The following is an 18,350-nucleotide window of genomic DNA, read 5'->3' on the forward strand; positions in this document are numbered from 1 at the left end:
TTAGCCCCGCCCCCACCGCCCTGCCGGTCACGCGCAGCTAGAGCCTGCGGAACTGCAGATGCGGTTCCGAGCCGGCTCTAGGGCTGTTTCCATTGAGTGACCAGGAAGGGTGAGGCCCCCGCGGTGGCCCCGGGGTTGGGGCCGAGGGTCGCAGGCACCTAGAGCCTGCGGATACGCAGCCTCGGCCTCGGTATCTGGACCTCGCTGGGAGGAAGGCCCTGAGTGTCTGGGAAGTCCAAGTTCATAGTTGGATGGGGGTGGGCGGGTGAGGGTGAAAGTGGGGGTGAAGTGGTCCCGATTGGGTCCTGACAAGGTAACCTCGGCCACAGCCAACGCCTCTCGGCTTCCCGCATTCTCCCTCTCCGTTGTCGAGGCCATCTCCCAAGTCTTTGAATCCAGGAGGCTTTCACTGGCTGCCAGCTTGTCCCCAGCTCGCACTGAAGGTCATTTATTTACCTGTAGGACCCCTCTCTCCCGCCCTCAGCCTGTGCCCTCGCGGCGGAGGCCGGTTGACTCCAAATTGAAAGGAAGCCTGGGATCTTACACCAAGCTCACCCCACCACACCGAGGCCACGAGGTGGCGACTTGGCCCTGGCGACCCCACCGGCCATGCCGGCCTCCCTCACCGCCGCGTCTAGATGGGTAGAAGCCTGAGACACGGTGCGATTCAGAAGCTGGACCCTGCAGTTCCCAAAAGTCAGGCTTGTGGATTGCCGGTGTTCTTTGCCACCTCAAAAAGAAATCATTCGGAACTCCTGTTCAAAGTGCAGCTTCCCGGATCTATACAGATCAAGATCTGAGGGAGCCAGGACAAGGAATCTGGATTTTAACGGATTATTTTAGGAAGGTATGTGCATACTAGATTTGGGGATCAGGAGATGAAGCAGCAGTGTAAGAGTCCCGGTTTGTGCCCCTAGCTCTCTGTTCAAAGCGTTCCTGCAGAACTGCTTCCATATAAAGGCACCTCCAGGAAATTTCGCCAGACACCGCCTGACACTGACAAACCCAGGCCTTTCCAGCTTTCTGGACACGTTAGTTAGAAACATGTCCGCTTCGGTGAAAGAAAGTCTTCAGCTTCAGCTCTTAGAAATGGAAATGCTGTTTTCTATGTTTCCTAACCGAGGGGAAGTAAAACTTGAAGATGTAAATGTCCTGACGAATATAAAGAGATATTTGGAAGGCAGTAGGGAAGCGCTGCCACCCAAAATCGAATTTGTGATTACACTCCAGATTGAGGAGCCCAAGGTGGGTGCCCTGATTTTAACTAAAACACCTGGACCTTCTTGTTCAGATAACAATGTCCAGATGCCTATTTCCTTTATTTGTAGGAAAGCAAAATATATGGAGTACAGGATTCTCTGTAAATCATCTTGAGCACATATTCAAGAAGTTTATGTAAATATATACACCTTTTTGACAAATAAACCTAGTGTTTTTATTGAAATATCTTGCAGTCTTACACTACCCTTACTCTGTTTACTCATCCATTTTCTCACCAATCTAACTGTTGTAGTATGGGTTACTATGATTTGCACAAAACTAAATATTGCAATATTGCGAGTATGTAAACTGGCTTACAAGGGGCGAAAGTGGTTTTTTTTGTTGGTTTTTTTTTGTTGGTTTTTTTTTTTTTTTTTTGAGAGAGAGATTTTTGCTATAGGGCGCATGTGCCCACCAGAGAGACAAAGACATATAGAAAGCAAGAAACCAACCCCTCCCTGTCCAGGGGGGATGGCCACACTGTGATCCCTTCTCCTCCGTTCTCTCTCAGAATTTTGGGCACATACATACACGCACCTGGTGTGAATTTTAAGTCACCGGATCCAGAACTAGAACCATTGTTGACTACATGGGAGTCCAGCAACATAACCATTACACCATATGCTGGTCCCTAGGAGTGAAAGTTGCTTTTAAGGCATGAATTTTATTTGTTTTTGTTTTTTGATGTCCCCATAACCCAACAAGTAAATACAGGTTCAAAATCTAAACACTAAAAATGAATTTACTTGCATCTTCTCATCAGTCTCCACAATTATTAGCATGGCATGGTAAGACATGGACTGGGTGTTTGAGAACCACTATTTTAGCTATTTCCTACTCATCCTTTGGTGCTCATTGCCCCATAAGAGACTTCCTGGTGGATTCTGTCCTGCTATTTAAACTTCAGTGGAACCCTCAACTTTTCCATTGTAACTCTTCAATTGAAATTAAATAGTTGCTGTGTGTAATTATTTGTTTAATGTGTGTTTCCTTAATCAGGCTGTACTCTTCATGAAAGGCAGAAATAGTGTCTGACTGCTTGTTTATCTCAACAGAGGGCATCTGGCACACCTGGTAGTTAATAAATACTTGAAATGATAAATACATAAATGGAAGGAATAGTATATGTAAAAATACTTGGGACACGGCTGACCATCATAGCAATAACTATTAATAGTTCATTTATCAAAATCATGCAATTTCTACTGATTTTTTAGTTTATGTAACTTTATGGTTTTTAAATTTATTTGATTTTCATTTTAAGGTGAAAATCGATTTGCAAGTAACAATGCCACACAGCTACCCCTATGTAGCATTGCAGCTGTTTGGACGGTCATCTGAGCTTGACAGACAACAGCAGCTACTTCTCAACAAAGGTCTCACTTCTTACATTGGGACTTTTGATCCAGGTGAACTGTGTGTGTGTGCAGCAGTGCAGTGGCTACAGGACAACAGTGCATCCTATTTCCTGAACAGAAGGCTCACATATGAACCATCTACACAACCAAAGCCAGTGAAGAACACTTTTCTCCGAATGTGGATCTATAGCCACCATATATACCAGCAGGACCTACGGAAAAAGATTTTGGACGTTGGAAAAAGGTTAGACGTGACTGGGTTTTGCATGACAGGAAAGCCTGGCATTATCTGTGTAGAGGGCTTCAAAGAGCACTGTGAGGAGTTCTGGCACACGATTAGGTACCCCAATTGGAAACACATTTCCTGTAAGCACACAGAGAGTGTGGAGACAGAAGGAGATGGCAAGGACCTGCGCCTTTTCCACTCTTTTGAAGAATTACTCCTTGAGGCCCATGGTGACTATGGATTAAGGAATGACTATCACATGAATCTGGGCCAGTTCTTAGAATTTCTCAAAAGACACAAAAGTGAGCATGTTTTTCAGATTTTATTTGGGATTGAAAGCAAAAGTTTAGAGTCCTAGGAAGCTAGGAGGCCTATGCTTGTAATTTCACTGGTTCAGTATTTCTGTTAATAAGACCAAAGTGACAAGGCTGGTGGCTGTGTAGCATCGCAGGTGGGAAACCTAGCTCCAGAATTTTCATCTGGCAAGAATTTCAACTGGAATGAAATAAACAGTCCTTTTTACTCTGTAACAGTGCAACTGCGATGTTTTAAGTTATTGTGTCAAGTCACCAGAAAACTATTTCATTGTAAATTAATAAAAACAGTCCACTTAACCAGTAAAGCTGATTCAATTAAAGAGGAGTCCAACACCTACAGTTAACATTAAAAATCAAAATGCAGCAATGAATTCATAAATATGAATAACATTTGTCCTTTTCATGATGCTAGCACATAGGTGACACATCAACTTTTCTTTCGTTACTAGAAGTGAATTCTAAAGCAAGTTTAAAAAGAACGAAGGGAAAGGCCTTTATTTAAACAAAGCACTTTGTTTTTTTACTTCAAGTTAAAGTCTTTATTTGGAGTGTTTTAATGAAACTAGATCTTAACAGTAATAGCAAAGAAATCAGTAATGAAGTCTCAAGAGTAATGGCAATGACACATAATGCTACGTATTCTTGTGTCTTTAAATCAGCTGGTTAGTAATTTTAGTGATAATGATGTCAATATTTTAGTTCAATTCTCTGGGGTTTTTTTTTGTTTTAAAATGTTCTTTATTTCTTTATATCTCTATGAAACATTCCATCTTTTGCAGATTGTGGTGCTTTATTAACAAACTCATGTGTTCTTTTCTTTGATACAAAAGTCAGTCATCAGTTATTTTCATCTGACATTTCACTAAGCACAGGATTCATAACATCAACGTTATTAGATCAGTCATTCAAGTGGGCTACACAAGTTTATTCTCATTTTGCCAAACACCCACTCAAAAAAATAAGTTGAATAACAGATGTCTCCAGGTATATACAACAACCTTACTTTCTTGAAGTGAACTAATCCTGTTGAAAAGGTCAAATTGCTTGTCTATGTAAATAAACTGGGAAAGATATTTTAGTTCAATTCTTAGCCACATAAAGAAACCAAAAACAAAAAAACACAACATGATTTCTTGCCTATAAAATGTTCCCCTGGTTATCATCCAACCTTTGCCTATCTACCAATGTGCATTAGACTTGGTCAAGAGATGTTGAGGGAGCCAGTATGCATGACTACATCACCAAATGGGGGGGGAATCAAATTCTGCATTTTGGTGATGTTGCTACCATCCCTTCTGAAAACTTCAATATGAATTTAATGATAAAACTCCCTATTTAAGTAGCTCTTGCCAAGTCTTTTTAATACAGGGTATCCCTCCCTCCCCAAGATGTCCTGGGAGTCACAAGTGCCAAGAGATGGTGTGAGCAGAGTCAGCATCCTTCCCTGTTTCCACAGGCTCTCCTTTTGTCCCAAGTTACTGCTGCCCTTTCCCGGGAAGCATTCTATTCTTCTTCTGAGTCCCAGGCACTTCACTTATGTCCTAGTCCCCTGAGGATGCCCAAGCTGGGTGCTGGGATTTAGTAACATGAGAGTAATATCTCACTCTCCATTTTGTGACATATCCCATTAGATACCAAACAGTGCTGTGCTGAGGTTACAGAACTTCTGACAAAACAGTGTCTTCTGGTGTTAACTCTGTCTAGGATGCAGACACCATGGAGGGACATCCCAATATGCACTATACACTTGTCCCCCATAAAACAGGTGAGGCTCTTGTGCTTTCCTGGGATCTATCACTGGTCTGGTCTGATCTGTCTTACCAGCCATCTAGACTACATAATGCTGCTTGCATTCTAGGTCCTGGCAGCACATTCTTGCCAATGCATGGGACCAGCACAGTGTCCTCTACAATGGTAAGATGGTCAAAGTCGTAGTAAGAATGATGTTCTGACGCAGAGTCACAGGGAACTGAAGTGGGACAATTTGTACTGCTGCTTACTGACAGAACAACCTGCCTCAAGTGCTCTCTACTTACTGCAATAGAGGAAAAACAAAAAACATCGACTACACCCATAGCTACCTATGGATTTTCTCCAAGAAGCAGAACCTGTCTTGATAATTGCTGCAGTTGGAATCACCATCTGATTAAATTTATGAGTATGTGTAGTCATTCTTAGAGATCCATCTGTATCTGCCTGGTTATGCCAAAGATCATATTAAGTCGATATGTGATAAGAAACATACTCATACTTTCAAAAAAGCTTTTGATGGTGGGACTTACCTCTGCAGATCTCTTAGTACTTCTTGCAAGAACAGTTCTCTATTTATGGATAAGGGATCCAATTTAGGGAGACTGCCATAGAAGATAAACTCTTCAAGATGAAAAACTGGAGGATGTATTCATTTCTTTCTTTTTTTTTTTTTTGGAGAGATTTTTGCTATAGGGCACATGCGCTCGCCCGACAGACAGAGACATTAGAGACAGAAAGCGAGAAATCACCCCCCAGGGGGGATGGTCACACCGCAATCCCTTCTCCTCCATTCTCCTCTTGGGATCTTGGGCACACATGCACATGCGCCCAGCATGAGTTTTTAATCCACCGGGTCCGGGACACGAACCGCGGTCGACCACGTGGGAGTCCAGCGACATAGCCATTACGCTAACTGCTGGTTCCCGAGGATGGATTCATTTCTATAGCATGTACTTTGTCCTACAGACCACAAGGGTTTTGGAACCCCTGTAAAATTATATTCCATGCTGTTCCTAGGTGAATTCCAAAAGGCCTAGCAGTTTCCATTCTGCAGTGTATTGTTTTTCTAGTAATTGAGAGCCTCATAAGAAGAGTTTGGAAACATAGGGCATTGTTAGAGTTCTTCATCTTAGGGATCTTCCACTCATCTGTGTGTGGCAGTTTTGTGATACTCTGTCTTGGTGACTCCAGTCAGACTTTTCTGCTGTTCTTAAACATATTAAGTAAGACCCGAATGGATTCCCCCATATATTGGGTCCTTACTTGGGCTGCTATGTAGCTGTAGCAGGGTTTGCAACATTCATTTTTCTTGATCGGTATCTATGGTGCCTTGTTAAATTTTTTTCTTTTTTTTGGAGAGGTTTTTGCTATAGGGCGCGTGCGCTCGCCAGACAGACAGAGACATAGAGACAGAAAGTGAGAAATCGCCCCCCGGGGGGATGGTCATGCCGCAATCCCTTCTCCTCCATTCTTCTCTCGGGATCTTGGTCACGCACGCACACGCGCCTGGCGTGAGATTTAAGCCACCGGGTCCGGGACACGAACCACGGTCGACTACGTGGGAGTCCAGCGACATAGCCATTACGCCAACTGCTGGTTCCCTGCCTTGTTAATTTTTGAACATCATTTAAGGCCATGTGGCCTTGTGATTAACTATCTAGCGTCATAATTTCTGTAGGCCTTACTATACTTATTACACTAAATCAGCCTGGATTGTATAACTGTTTCTACCTTGTCTCAGTTGTTAATTGCTTCAAAACACTGTTAAGCCTCTACCAACCTTCAAATTCTTATCCATTGAAATAGAGAATCTATTTTAACCACAGCATTTCCTACAAACCTTTGCAGCTTAGAGAAGAGTTATTAAAATGCTCTTTGCGAATGCTGGCATTTTCCCTCACCAATTTCTCAAGGCCTTAGTGAAAAAAAAGATCACTGGTAGATCCTCTCAGAAGACTTAGTTGGTGATTTAGGTTTAGGATTAGGATGGTCAGATGCACACAACAAACCCACTCCAACATCCATCCCCATCTCTGTAAATCTCTTAATTTCTTTCTTTCTTTTTTTTTGGAGAGGATTTTGCTATAGGGCATGTGTGCTTACCAGAAAGACAGAGACAAAGAGACAGAAAGTGAGAAATCACCCCCCAGGGGTGATGACCATGCCACAATCCCTTCTCCTCCATTCTCCTCTCAGGATCTTGGGCGAGCATGCACACACATGCAGCCCATGTGAGTTTAAGCCACAGGGTCCAGCACTTGAACCATGGCCAACTACATGGGAGTCCAGCGACATAGCCATTATGCCAACTGCTGGTCCCAATTTCTCTTCATTATTTTAAGGAATGTTTGCAGTTTCATTCTCAGTTTCATTTAATGCAGGTTATTATTAAACCCATGTTTCATTCAACTAATTGAACCAATAAATAGAATCACTTCCAGCTGCTCAAGATAGCATACTGAGTCCAGAATCTGAGGCAAGTGCCCCTGTCAATCAGTTCTGCCCAATCCACAATTACATTTCTCTTTCTTCAATGTAACATCCACAGAACCCCACACATTTCCCCCTCAGATTTGTGCCAATATATGTGAGCAAAGTCTAGCATTTTTTTGTCATGTGTGTTCTCTTCCTTGGTTTGTTTTGTGTCCACAACCAACTCCTCTCCAAGGTGGAATCTGGTTTTGTGACAAATAATGAGAAGCAATGTGAGAAAGGCATGAAGTAGATTATTAAGTTTCTCTTTAGAAGGTAACTATCACCTAAGGTGAGGTCATTATGGACCTTTAAACAAGACAGCAATAACCTTTTTAGACAGAAAGCAAAGGAGGACATGTCAACTCTCCTGGTTTGCCTGAGATTAGGGAGTTTCCTGGGACATAGGACTTTCAGTGGTCGAAATGGTACTATTGCTCTCCTAGTTAATAGAATTGTGGGCTATCCTATAGCACAGTGGTTGGGTGCTGTGTGGAGGGTGTTGGATCCCACATGGTTGACTGGTTCAAGTCCAGGCCAACAGTTTGGGGGATATTGAGTCAGGATCCTGATGGAGAAGAAATGGAGAGGAGATCGGAGTATGATCAGGAGCCACTGGGGGATGCTCTCTCTCTCTCTCTCTCTGGCTTACACCTGCAACATCTGGCAAGAAGAAGAAAGAAAGAAGAAAGAAAAAGACAAGGAAGGAGGGAAGGGAGGAAGGAAGGAAGACATTATGTGTCCTCTAAATCTCCTATCCATAATCCCCCATCCCAAGTCAAAGCCTTACTGTTTCTTAGTTAACACTCACTTTTACATAAGAGGCTTGGAATGAATGTAAATTAAATTGAGGGTACAATTTGGCAAGATTAAATATCACCTTAGTTTCCAATTATTTCAGCCTCAGAGTTAGTAAAAGAGATTCTTTGAGCAAAAACTGAAATTTTTCTAGTTTTTAGACTATGCCTTGAGGTGAGAATTTAAAACTTAAAGCCTAAATTATCTTTCCATACTTATCAATTTGTGCTACAATTCTACAGTCCTGGAGTTCCTCACCCTTTACACTGTTTTATGGCAGCAACTATATAATGTGCCAAAGCCTTCTTGTCCTTAAGAGACTGCATCCTGTCAGTGAACCTCATGGCTGTGTTCTTGAGGTCCTAGACATATTTTGCTATGTCAATTTTTATTCATTGTATTCTTACCATTTATATTTAGGTCTTTAATCCACCTAAAGTCTGCCTTTTCATAAAGTATGGTTCCAGTTTAATACTCTCCATGTCGTGGGTTGGTTTTTCCAATACTTTTACTAAACATTCTGTTCTTCTATTGATTTTTGTGCTACCTTTGTAACTCGTGTATTCCTGTTAGTTTATTGTATTCCACTATTCTGCATGTTTTTATGACTTTGATGTATATATAAATAGCCATCAGAGTAAGTCCTTTCTTTCCTTTTCTTTTACAAATTGACTTATCTGTGGGTCATTATTTTTCAGTAATGGAAAGAGGTGATTTAAGATATCCAGCTATTATTGCACTTGTGTATTTTATCATTTATTACTGTCAATTTTTTAAAGAAGTTTTTGACTTAGGGCATATATGCTCACCAGAGAGACAGAGACAGTGAGAGGAAAAGTGAGAAATCACCCCCCAGGGGGGATGGACCTGCACAGTTCCTTCTCCTCCATTCCCCTCCTGGGATCTTGGGCATGCAGGCATGATTTTTGAGCCACTGGATCTGGGACTTGAAGCATGGTTGGCCATGTGGGAGTCCAGAGACTTAACTGCTGTGCCATCTTCTGGCCCTATTACTGTCAATTTTTGCTTTCTGTATTTTGACTTCTTTTTATTAAGAGCATAGACAAAATTATATCTTTTTTTCCTTCAAATTTTGCCAGAGACAGAGAGAGAGGAAAGGCGAGACAACACCCTCCATGGGGGATGGTCACACTACAATTCCTTTTCCATTTCTACCTCCTTTTGAGATTTTAAGCACACACACACACGTCTGGTGTGTTTTTCAAGCCACAGACTCTATGGTTTGCAGGCTATGAATTATCTCAGCTTTTGTTTGTCTGTCTCTACTTAACCTTAATTTCTGAATGATTTTGTGTATAAAATTCTAAGTTATCAGTTTATTCTCTCAGCAAGCACCTCAAGAGTGTCTTTTCATTGTCTCTTATTTTTTCTTTTTTTGGAGAGATTTTCTCTATAGGGCGTGTGCGCTCACCAGACAGAGAGAGACAGAGGGACAGAAAGCGAGAAATCACCCCCCAGAGGGGATGGTCACGCCGCAATCCCTTCTCCTCCATTCTCCTCTCAGGATCTTGGGCACACACGCACATGCGGCCGGCGTGAGTTTTAAGCCACTGGGTCCGGGACGCAAACCACAGTCGACTACGTGGGTGTCCAGCGACATAGCCATTACGCTAACTGCTGGTTCCCCTCTTATTTTTTCTGTTGAGAAGTCAGCTACTATTTAGGTAGCTCTCAAGGTATTATGTGTCTGTTTTCTTTGATTGCTCTGTAATATTTGCCCTTTATTTTTGGTTTTCAGCAATTTGATTAAGATATTCCTAGATATAGTTTTCTTTGTATTGATACTATTTAGGGACTGGTAGCTCTCAATCTGTCAGTTGGTTGATGTTTCTCATTAACTTGAAAAATTATCATCATTATCTCTTTAGAGAGTTATTAAATTCCAATGTCTCACTTTCTCTCCTTGTAGCACTCCAGTAGCACATATATTAAACCAGTTCATTTTAGGCGACATCTCTCTTATTTATTTAAAAACATTTTTTCTTTTTCCCTGTCTCTCTGTTTCAATTTGGATAATTCCTAGTCACCTTCCTTTGAGGTCCTTAATCTTTTTTTCTACTACCTCCAGTGTGCTGTTATGCCCATGCAATGAGTTCATTTCTGATATTTTACTTTTTGCATCTAGATTGTACATTTAATTTTTAGATAGTCCATTTTCCCAATAAAGTTATACATCTTTTCCATTTTTTTCTTCTTGTCTAACATTTTTCAACAGTTATTTTAAAACCCTTATGTAATAATGCATGTGGATGACCTGTCAATCTATTGGATCATCAGAAAATCATGCCATATTTTTCTACGTTTTTCTATACAAAAATGGGTCATGACTTTTCCAATGACCCAATACTTCTATTGATTATTCTTTCCTCCCCATTAGAAGTTTTATACACACACACATTTTCCTTTTTGATTGTATACTGAACATTAGTTTTAAAAGAAAGAACTCTAGAGACTGGAGTAAATATTTTCACAGATAGAGGACACATCATATTCTCTCTTTTATTTATTATTTGTTTGTTTTATTAATTGTCATTATTTTATTTTATTTTTCTGAAGTGGACCAGAGAGAGAAGGAAAGTGAGAAAGCAAGCTGCCAGGTCCAGGACTCAAACCATGGTCAGCCATGTGGGGAGTCCAGCTACTTTTTTTTTTTTTTTGAGAGGACTATAGGGCGTGTGCACTCGCCAGTCAGACAGAGAGAGACAGAGAGACAGAAAGCAAGAAATCACCCCCCAGGGGGAATGGTCACGGCGCAACCCCTTCTCCTCCATTCTCCTCTTGGGATCTTGGGCACGCATGCATACATGCCGGGCGTAAGTTTTAAGCCACTGGGTCCGGGACGCGAACCGCGGTCGACTACGTGGGAGTCCAGCGACATAGCCATTACGCTAACTGCTGGTTCCCTGGGAGTCCAGCTACTTTAACCACCACACCACCCGCTGGCCCCCATATCCTTTCTTATGGAACTAGAATGAAAGGTTGAGAACTTTAATTAAGAGCTATGCTATTGTGTTTTCAGAAAAGTCATGACGTACTTTTTCTATGTAAAAATGTGTCCTCTCTACCTGTGAAAATATTTACTGGATTATTTATCAGGGCTGGGTTTTAGCTTTAATTTGTTTCAAATAGCAAGGTTTATCTTGTGTGTATTGCAGGAGGGGATCTCTATTTTTCCATATGTATTTTAGAATATGTTTATTAACTTCCTTAGAAACTTCAACCAAAAATTGGAACTGCAGTAGAGACAATGTTATATGTTCACCAAATGTTTCCTTTTGTAGTCCTGGGGCCCCAGAAAGACAATATCTCGGTCTTTCTGGCTGTACAATAGAGTCATGTGACTGAGTCTTAGCCAGAGCAGTGTAGTAGAAATGATCTGTCCATGACTTGTCCCCTGCATAATCCTCCATATTTTCCTGTCCTTTTGGTAGCTTTGGAGGCCACATGATGAAGACCATGGCATTGGGAAATGTAAGGGTCCTCCCTTCCAAATGACTATATTAGATGATGTCTAAACATTATGCTTTTATTGTGTGAGTCTTGACATTTTTGAGTTATAGTTAACAGTTTAGCCAGTCTGACCTATATAAGATTGCATTGAATTTATGGCTTATTCCTGGGGAGAAAATAACAACTTAATAATATTAAGGCATTCAAATCAAGAACATAGTCTCTCCATTTATTAACATCTTTTGTATTTTTAATTATTATTACTTTTAAATTTTTGATATAGGGCATGTGCACTCACCAGAGACAGAATGAGAGAGAAGGAAAGTGAGAAAACAAGCTGCCAGGTCTGGGACTCAAACTGCGGTTGGCCATATGGGAGTACAGCACCTTAACCACCATGCCATCTGCTGGCCCCATCTTTTAACATAATTTTTTTTTCTTTATAAAAAGAAAAAAAACCCACAGTATTATTGCAAATTAAAACTTAGTTTTGCCTATAATTTCTAGTTGATCATTGAAAATACAGAGAAATGCTACTGACTTTTATAAGATGATTTTGTATATGGCCAACTTTAAACTACTGTTTATACTACTACTGGTTGTGATGTAGATATTATCTGCAAAATAGAAGCATTATTTCTTCTCTCCTAATTCTTACACTTGTCATTTTTTACTATCATTTTGTCTACAGCTTCCAGTTAGCTTACTTTAAATAGTAATATGAATAGGAAGCTTTGTTTTATTGCAGATCTTAAAGGGAATGGATCAAACATTTCTCTAGAGTGCAATAACCAAGTTAAGGAAATTACCTTCTAGTCCTAGTTTTCTAAGAGTTTTTGTTCATTTTTTTTAAAATCATGAATGTTGACTACAAATGCTCTCCCTGCATCTACAGAGGTGAGTACCTAATTTTTCTCCTTTGCTATATAAGTATGAACTATAATGATAGATTTTCTGATAGTGAACTCCCTGCATTCCAAAATAAGCCCTATTGGATTATAATGTATATTTTAATACATAACTGTATTTGATTAGGTGACATTTAAAAATTTAGGTGTATATGCATATAAAGTGAAATAGGTTTACATTTCCTGTAGACTTATGCTTACTTTTCTCTTGGAAATACCATATTACAGCTGTTGTTCTGTAACTGTCTCTTCTAGACTTACACAACCCAATATGGTGGTCACTAGCCAGATGTGGCTATTTGGTACTTGTGGCTAGCCTGAACTGAATGTAAATGTAAATGTAAAATATGTACTGGATTTTGAAGACTTAATATGAACAAAATAATATAAATATCTCATTAATAACATATTGATTACATGTTTGAATAAAAATATTTTGGATATACTGGTTTAAGTAAAATGTATTATTAACATAAATCCTTTCTGTTTATTATCTTTTCTTATGAAACTACTAGAAAGCATAACATTAAACATGGGGTAGTGCTATTTTAGACTATATTTTAGTGAAAGGAGAACAAACTGTAAAAAAAGACAAACATAGATTTGGAGCCTACCTCCTTCACTGTTAATTCTGTGGACTTGGAAAGTTACTTTAAAAATTAACTTACAGCCCAGTCTTGGTGGAACAGTCAGTGGCTTTCCAGAATGTGGAGCTGGAAGCCACATGCTAACTACAGGTTCCAGTTCTCAGCCCAGTAAGACTCTAGGCACATGTAAGCATGCCTAGGATCTCGGTGGGCTGGAAGACGGGGGCATGGGTGTCATGGAGTAACCAAGCCCTTTAGAGCTTTGTCTCTCTCTCTCTCTCTCTCTCACTCACACATGTACCTATGTTCCATGAATGTAAAAAAATAGATATTAACTTCATAAGAAAATCACAGGTATTAAATAATATAGATAGAAATTGATAACTAGTAACTAATGCTTATTTCATTATTTTTCTCTGAAGACAAGGAAATGCTCCTCATCACAGTATCTAGCATATTTATACAGAAATTAACAATTTTTAACATATTTTTAAAATTCATGATGTCCTGTCTATGACCACCAAGACCCAGAATTATCATTTTAAAACATAATGAGGTGGTGAAAGGTAGAACATAATGCCTGGTGAGGCTCACCCACATGTGAAGGTGCTGGGTTTGTGTCGGGAGCCCTTTCTGAGTACATGGGGCCATGCTGGTCCATGAGCTAAGGCAAGTTGAGGCTGGGGTGAATTGCAGAATCAAGACCCTGTTGGAGGTTCTGTCTCCCTCTCTCTGTCTCACTCACTGAAGAATTTTTTTTTATAAAAGTAATATTTTAAGAAAATAAGACAATTATTTTATAATTTTATTCATTCAGTTTTTCTATGTTTTCATAAGACTATTGCATAGGTAAATATATTTAGTTAGAGCTATAAGACAAAATAGAAACAGACAAGAAATAGGCATTCTGAATCTTATCCAAATAACTTATTGGGGAAACTCTTTACTAAATGTTACCTTCAGCAGTATTCCAACCCCTTTTACTCACACCTAAAACAATTTCTGTAACCTCCAACTTTCAACAAAATAATTCTGTAATATAATTTACCTTGAACATCTTCTTATACTCTTTAAAGCATTACTTCAGAAACAGAAGATTCTCCAAATAAATAGCAAATGTTATTGCACCTGAGCTTATGAATTGAAAATAATTTCTATTAGTTCAATCATTAATTTCTAAAGTAAAGTAATGCAATCAAGAGATGTAAATACTCTTTTCATAGAATGTTCTTGGCAATTAAAATATTTTAATATCTCACATAAAGATAATTTCTGATAGTGGAGAAACATTTATAAAACTCTTTCCAAACTTGGGAAAGTGAGGCTATTGTAACACAGGGAGCGCTGAGTTACCTGAGCCAATCAAGGGAACATTAGGGCAGGTTACTCAAATAGAGACCCAGCTCATGTGGGAACAATGGACTTGCTCCTCTCAAGATCTTTGTCTTAAGAGGTGGGGTCCCCAGGCAGCCTTTTCTCAAAGATCTTAACTACTCTTGTTCTAGCCTCTCTCACCACACAAACTGTGCTGAACTGAAGCTAACAACCTCCAGACAGAGGTCACTTGCACAAACACCATGAAGGACAGGGCATTTGTTCTGGAGTAAGTAAAGGTGTTCTCAGGAAGATGTCTAAGGACCCAAGTGGTAAGAGCTTTATAAGATGTAACAATGACAAAAGAATGTTAAAATCTAAGGCTGCAAAAGGCATTGTAAACAGCTGTGATCTTTCTTAAAATGGTTAGAATTCAGTTGCACACATACACAAAAAAAAGACAAATATAATCTAGGACTGGAATAAAAACACCTGAGAAGTTATTTTTCTCTAGGCAGCAAAGTAGTGTTGTTTCTATTTAGCAAAAGTTCATCTATGCCTAAATTCATTTCTGTCTTTATTTTTTTTAAAAAAATCAAAATTTAACAAAATGGTTAATAAAATAATTATGGGTTTTAATGTTTATCATATCAATTTATTACTAATTTTGGTCTTCCCATTAGTTTCCTATATAAAAATGATGAGTGTCTCAGTAATAGGTACAACAGCTTTTAAAGAAGACTTAGGCAGAATAGTTAAGATAGAAATCATAAATAACCAGAGTGCTAATGAAGCAAAATTATCTAGTACAATGTTTATCCTAATTTATATTAATATCTTTTCATAAATTTTTAGACTATTAAGGTAAAATTAACTTAATCTAAGCACATTATGAATCATTACAAAAGATTCCAACCTTTAAAAATTATGAAAGATTTCAAGGAGTTAGAAATAAAAGGAGTTAGAAATGCTGGCTATTATACTATTGGTCAACTTTGGTTTGCATTTTCTGAGCCTCTTCAGGCCAAGAATAACAATCGGGTAGAATCTGATCATAATCAGTGTTATACATCTGAGAGCGAATAAATGCTTCTTTGTTTTGCGGTTCAGGATAAACTGTGGCTGTCTTTTCTTGGTATGCATCTTTCACAATCTAGAAATTAAAAAATAGTAATTATTTTAATGAGTAGAGATTATGAACAGAATTTATACCCACTTAAAAATTAATTTATAATTTATATCCTAGTTGCAAAACATAGTGTTTTATAATAAAAGCACACATAAACAAGGACAACATAAAATGAAAATATGATTAAAAATCATGTAGTGAAATGGTAAAATGATACCATCAACTGAGGAAAGTGAATAGTGGGGATTTATTCAAGTACGATCATGCCAGTTAAGGTACTGGACTCTCACATGGCCGACTACGGTTTGAGTCCCAGACCTGGCAATCATGTGGGACACTTACGCATGCATGCCCAAAATCCCAGGAGGAGAATGGAGAAGAGATGGTGGCGTGGCCATACCCCTTGGGGGTGGTGATTTCTCACCTTCCGTCTCTCTATCTCTCTGTCTAGCACACATGCTCTACGGCAAAAAACCTTTTAAAAAAAGAAAAATGATACACAAATCTTAAGTTATATTGTTTAGATAAATTTACTAATAGTTTAAACTAGTGATTTTCAACTAGCAGAATTCAACCTCCAAGGAGGACATCTGGCAATGCCTGAAAGCATTTTTGTTTTTCACAACTGTGCAAATATTACTGACATGTAGTGGGTAGAGGCCAGGAGTGCTGCAAAACATCATAGAATACACAAGACACCTCCCAAGACGAGAAGTCATCCAGCCAAACTGTCCTTAGTGCTGAGGCTAAGAAATCCCAGTTTAAATATATAATTGATGTTATGGAATAATGAAGTTTGAACAAGTGGTTTTACCTTTTCTGCAATTTTCAGAGAAACATCTCTGATGGTATTCAAAGGAGGATAAAGCCGGCCCTCTTCCAAGTGCTTATCTGACACTTGTTGAGCTATAACCTTAAAAAAAATAGAAAATTAATTTTTTATACATATGCTCCTTGACTTTTAATGGGATTATAGCTAGATAAACCCATCATAATTTGAGAATACATTCAACACACCTAGCCCACTTAATGTCTTAGCTGATCCTAGCCTACCTTAAATGTATTGCAAACACTTAGAGTAATTAACATTTGGGCAAAAATCATATCCACAAAACCCCACTGGCAGCACAGGGGGGGTGTATGGTAGAGTATCGATTGTTTACCCTCATGACTACCTGGCTGACCGGGAGCTATGGCTCACTGCCACTGTCCAGCACTGTGAGAGAATACAGTATTATGTATATCGCTAGCCTGGGAAATAATTAAAATTCAAAATTCAAAGTATGGTTTCTGTTAAGTAGGTACTGCTTTCTCATCATTGTAAGGTTGGAAAAGCCCAGTCAAACCATCATGAGGCAGGATCATCTCTGTGCTTCACACACTGTAGTACTGCAACTATGTGAAAAACGAAGTGCATGGCTGGTCACATATAAAGGCCATGTAGAGGAACTGATCACACGAATGTGATATCTAACTCACTTCCCCTCCTATCAATAGAAAAAGTGAGCCAAAGAGGCATGGTGATCGTTGAGATCACACAATTAGGAGAAAGAGAAGTAAGAAAGGAAAGAGGAGGTTGAACAAAGTAATGGGAAAAGATCCTGGAAATACAGGAAGACAGTTACCAAGCACGAGCGCTATCGCTCCCTGCTTATATGCTCTTGCACAGGAAGGAGGGCAGGGAAAGCTAGTTCAGAGTCACATTACAACCAGGATTTCAATTTTATGTGACTTCTGAATTATCTGAATCATCCAACTAGCCTTAGTGTTTGCTGTCTCTAAACCATTCTGTTGTCCAAGTCTAGCAATGTTAATTAAATCATTTATTGAACCTGCCTAAGGCAGCAAGGTCGACCTAGTGACCTTAAAGTTCCCAGTAGCTCTAAGACTTCCTAGATGAGGTGGACCTAAGTCAGCTTATAGCTGAGACTTTGTTTAATACAAATGTGGATGCAGAAAAAAGGTAGAAAGTCTCATGCACAACATTTTGAATAATTAATCAAGTATTATCAAATATTTATTTTTCAATAATATCTCCTAATATTACTTAGATTTATTTTTTTCCTTTCTTTTTTTTTCTTCTCTCTTTTTTTAAGCTTGCTACAGGCATGTGTGTTTGCCAGAGAGACAGAGAGAGAGAGAGAGAAAGCATGAGAAAGTGAGAAAGCACCCTCCCCAGGGGTGACGGCCACACTACAATCCCTTCTTCTCCATTCTCCTCTTGGGATTTTGGATATTCACATACAAGCCATCAGGCCCAGGACTCAAACCTCACAGTTGACCATGTGGGATCCAGCCACTCCAACCACCATGCCACCACCTGGCCTGATTCTCTGTCTTTAAAGAAGATTATCTACAATTTAAATGTACGGTCCATACTTAATCTTTTAAAATGTAAAACTCTCAAGAGCATGATGCAAGTAGATTGCTAGTAAATGTTGAAGTATTTAATATAGACAGCTATGGCTAAGGAGAAAGACCAAGATGAGCTGGGACTTGTACCTGGAAGGACAGGCTCAGAAATGGCAGAGAATAAACCTCAGGTCTTTCTAGGCAGGATAAGAGAGAAAGTGGGAGACATCAGAGATAGTATGAGAAGAGGGTAGGAAAGGACAGAGGGTCAGAAAGAGGGGTAAAAAAAATTCTAGGAATTAGAAATGGAAAATTTTTTATAATAATATGCATGATTAAATCACTATGCAGTATATTCTGGATGGGAAATCACATTTTGTATGCTGTGATGATGCTTAGGAAAAGA

The 18,350-nt window shown here is 39.3% G+C and overlaps 2 protein-coding genes across 4 annotated transcripts in view; one reads left to right on the forward strand and one right to left on the reverse strand.

Annotated features, from left to right (window-relative positions):
* The first annotated feature begins 1 nt into the window (after position 1).
* RWDD2A (RWD domain containing 2A) lies at positions 2-3,458 on the forward strand. 3 transcript variants are annotated; one of them, XM_014585869.2, is made up of 3 exons: positions 2-109; positions 463-1,245; positions 2,525-3,458. In XM_014585869.2, exons 2-3 carry the CDS (start codon positions 1,045-1,047, stop codon positions 3,200-3,202), a joined length of 879 nt encoding a protein of 292 aa, XP_014441355.1. In that variant the 5' UTR covers positions 2-109; positions 463-1,044; the 3' UTR covers positions 3,203-3,458. The 3 variants fall into 3 exon arrangements, with proteins under 3 accessions (XP_014441355.1, XP_027625704.1, XP_006143419.1); XM_027769903.1 differs by having other exon boundaries at positions 463-847; XM_006143357.3 differs by having other exon boundaries at positions 12-109; positions 485-1,245.
* An 11,145-nt stretch (positions 3,459-14,603) lies between these two features.
* ME1 (malic enzyme 1) overlaps positions 14,604-18,350 on the reverse strand; it is a gene marked incomplete at its 5' end in the record, with an annotated part of 151,168 nt that continues 147,421 nt past the window's right edge. The window contains 2 exon segments of the mRNA XM_014585872.1: positions 14,604-15,616; positions 16,407-16,505. Of these exon segments, the coding sequence (XP_014441358.1) occupies positions 15,446-15,616; positions 16,407-16,505 (270 nt within the window).

Source organism: Tupaia chinensis, unplaced genomic scaffold (assembly GCF_000334495.1).
Source record: "Tupaia chinensis unplaced genomic scaffold, TupChi_1.0 Scaffold000097_1, whole genome shotgun sequence".
NCBI lineage: Eukaryota > Metazoa > Chordata > Mammalia > Scandentia > Tupaiidae > Tupaia > Tupaia belangeri.

Coding starts and splice junctions, on each gene's coding strand:
- RWDD2A (XM_014585869.2), top strand. CDS start 1,045: ATGTCCGCTTCGGTGAAAGAAAGTCTTCAGCTTCAGCTCTTAGAAATG. Junction 1,246..2,524: donor TCCAGATTGAGGAGCCCAAG/GTGGGTGCCCTG, acceptor TTTCATTTTAAG/GTGAAAATCGATTTGCAAGT.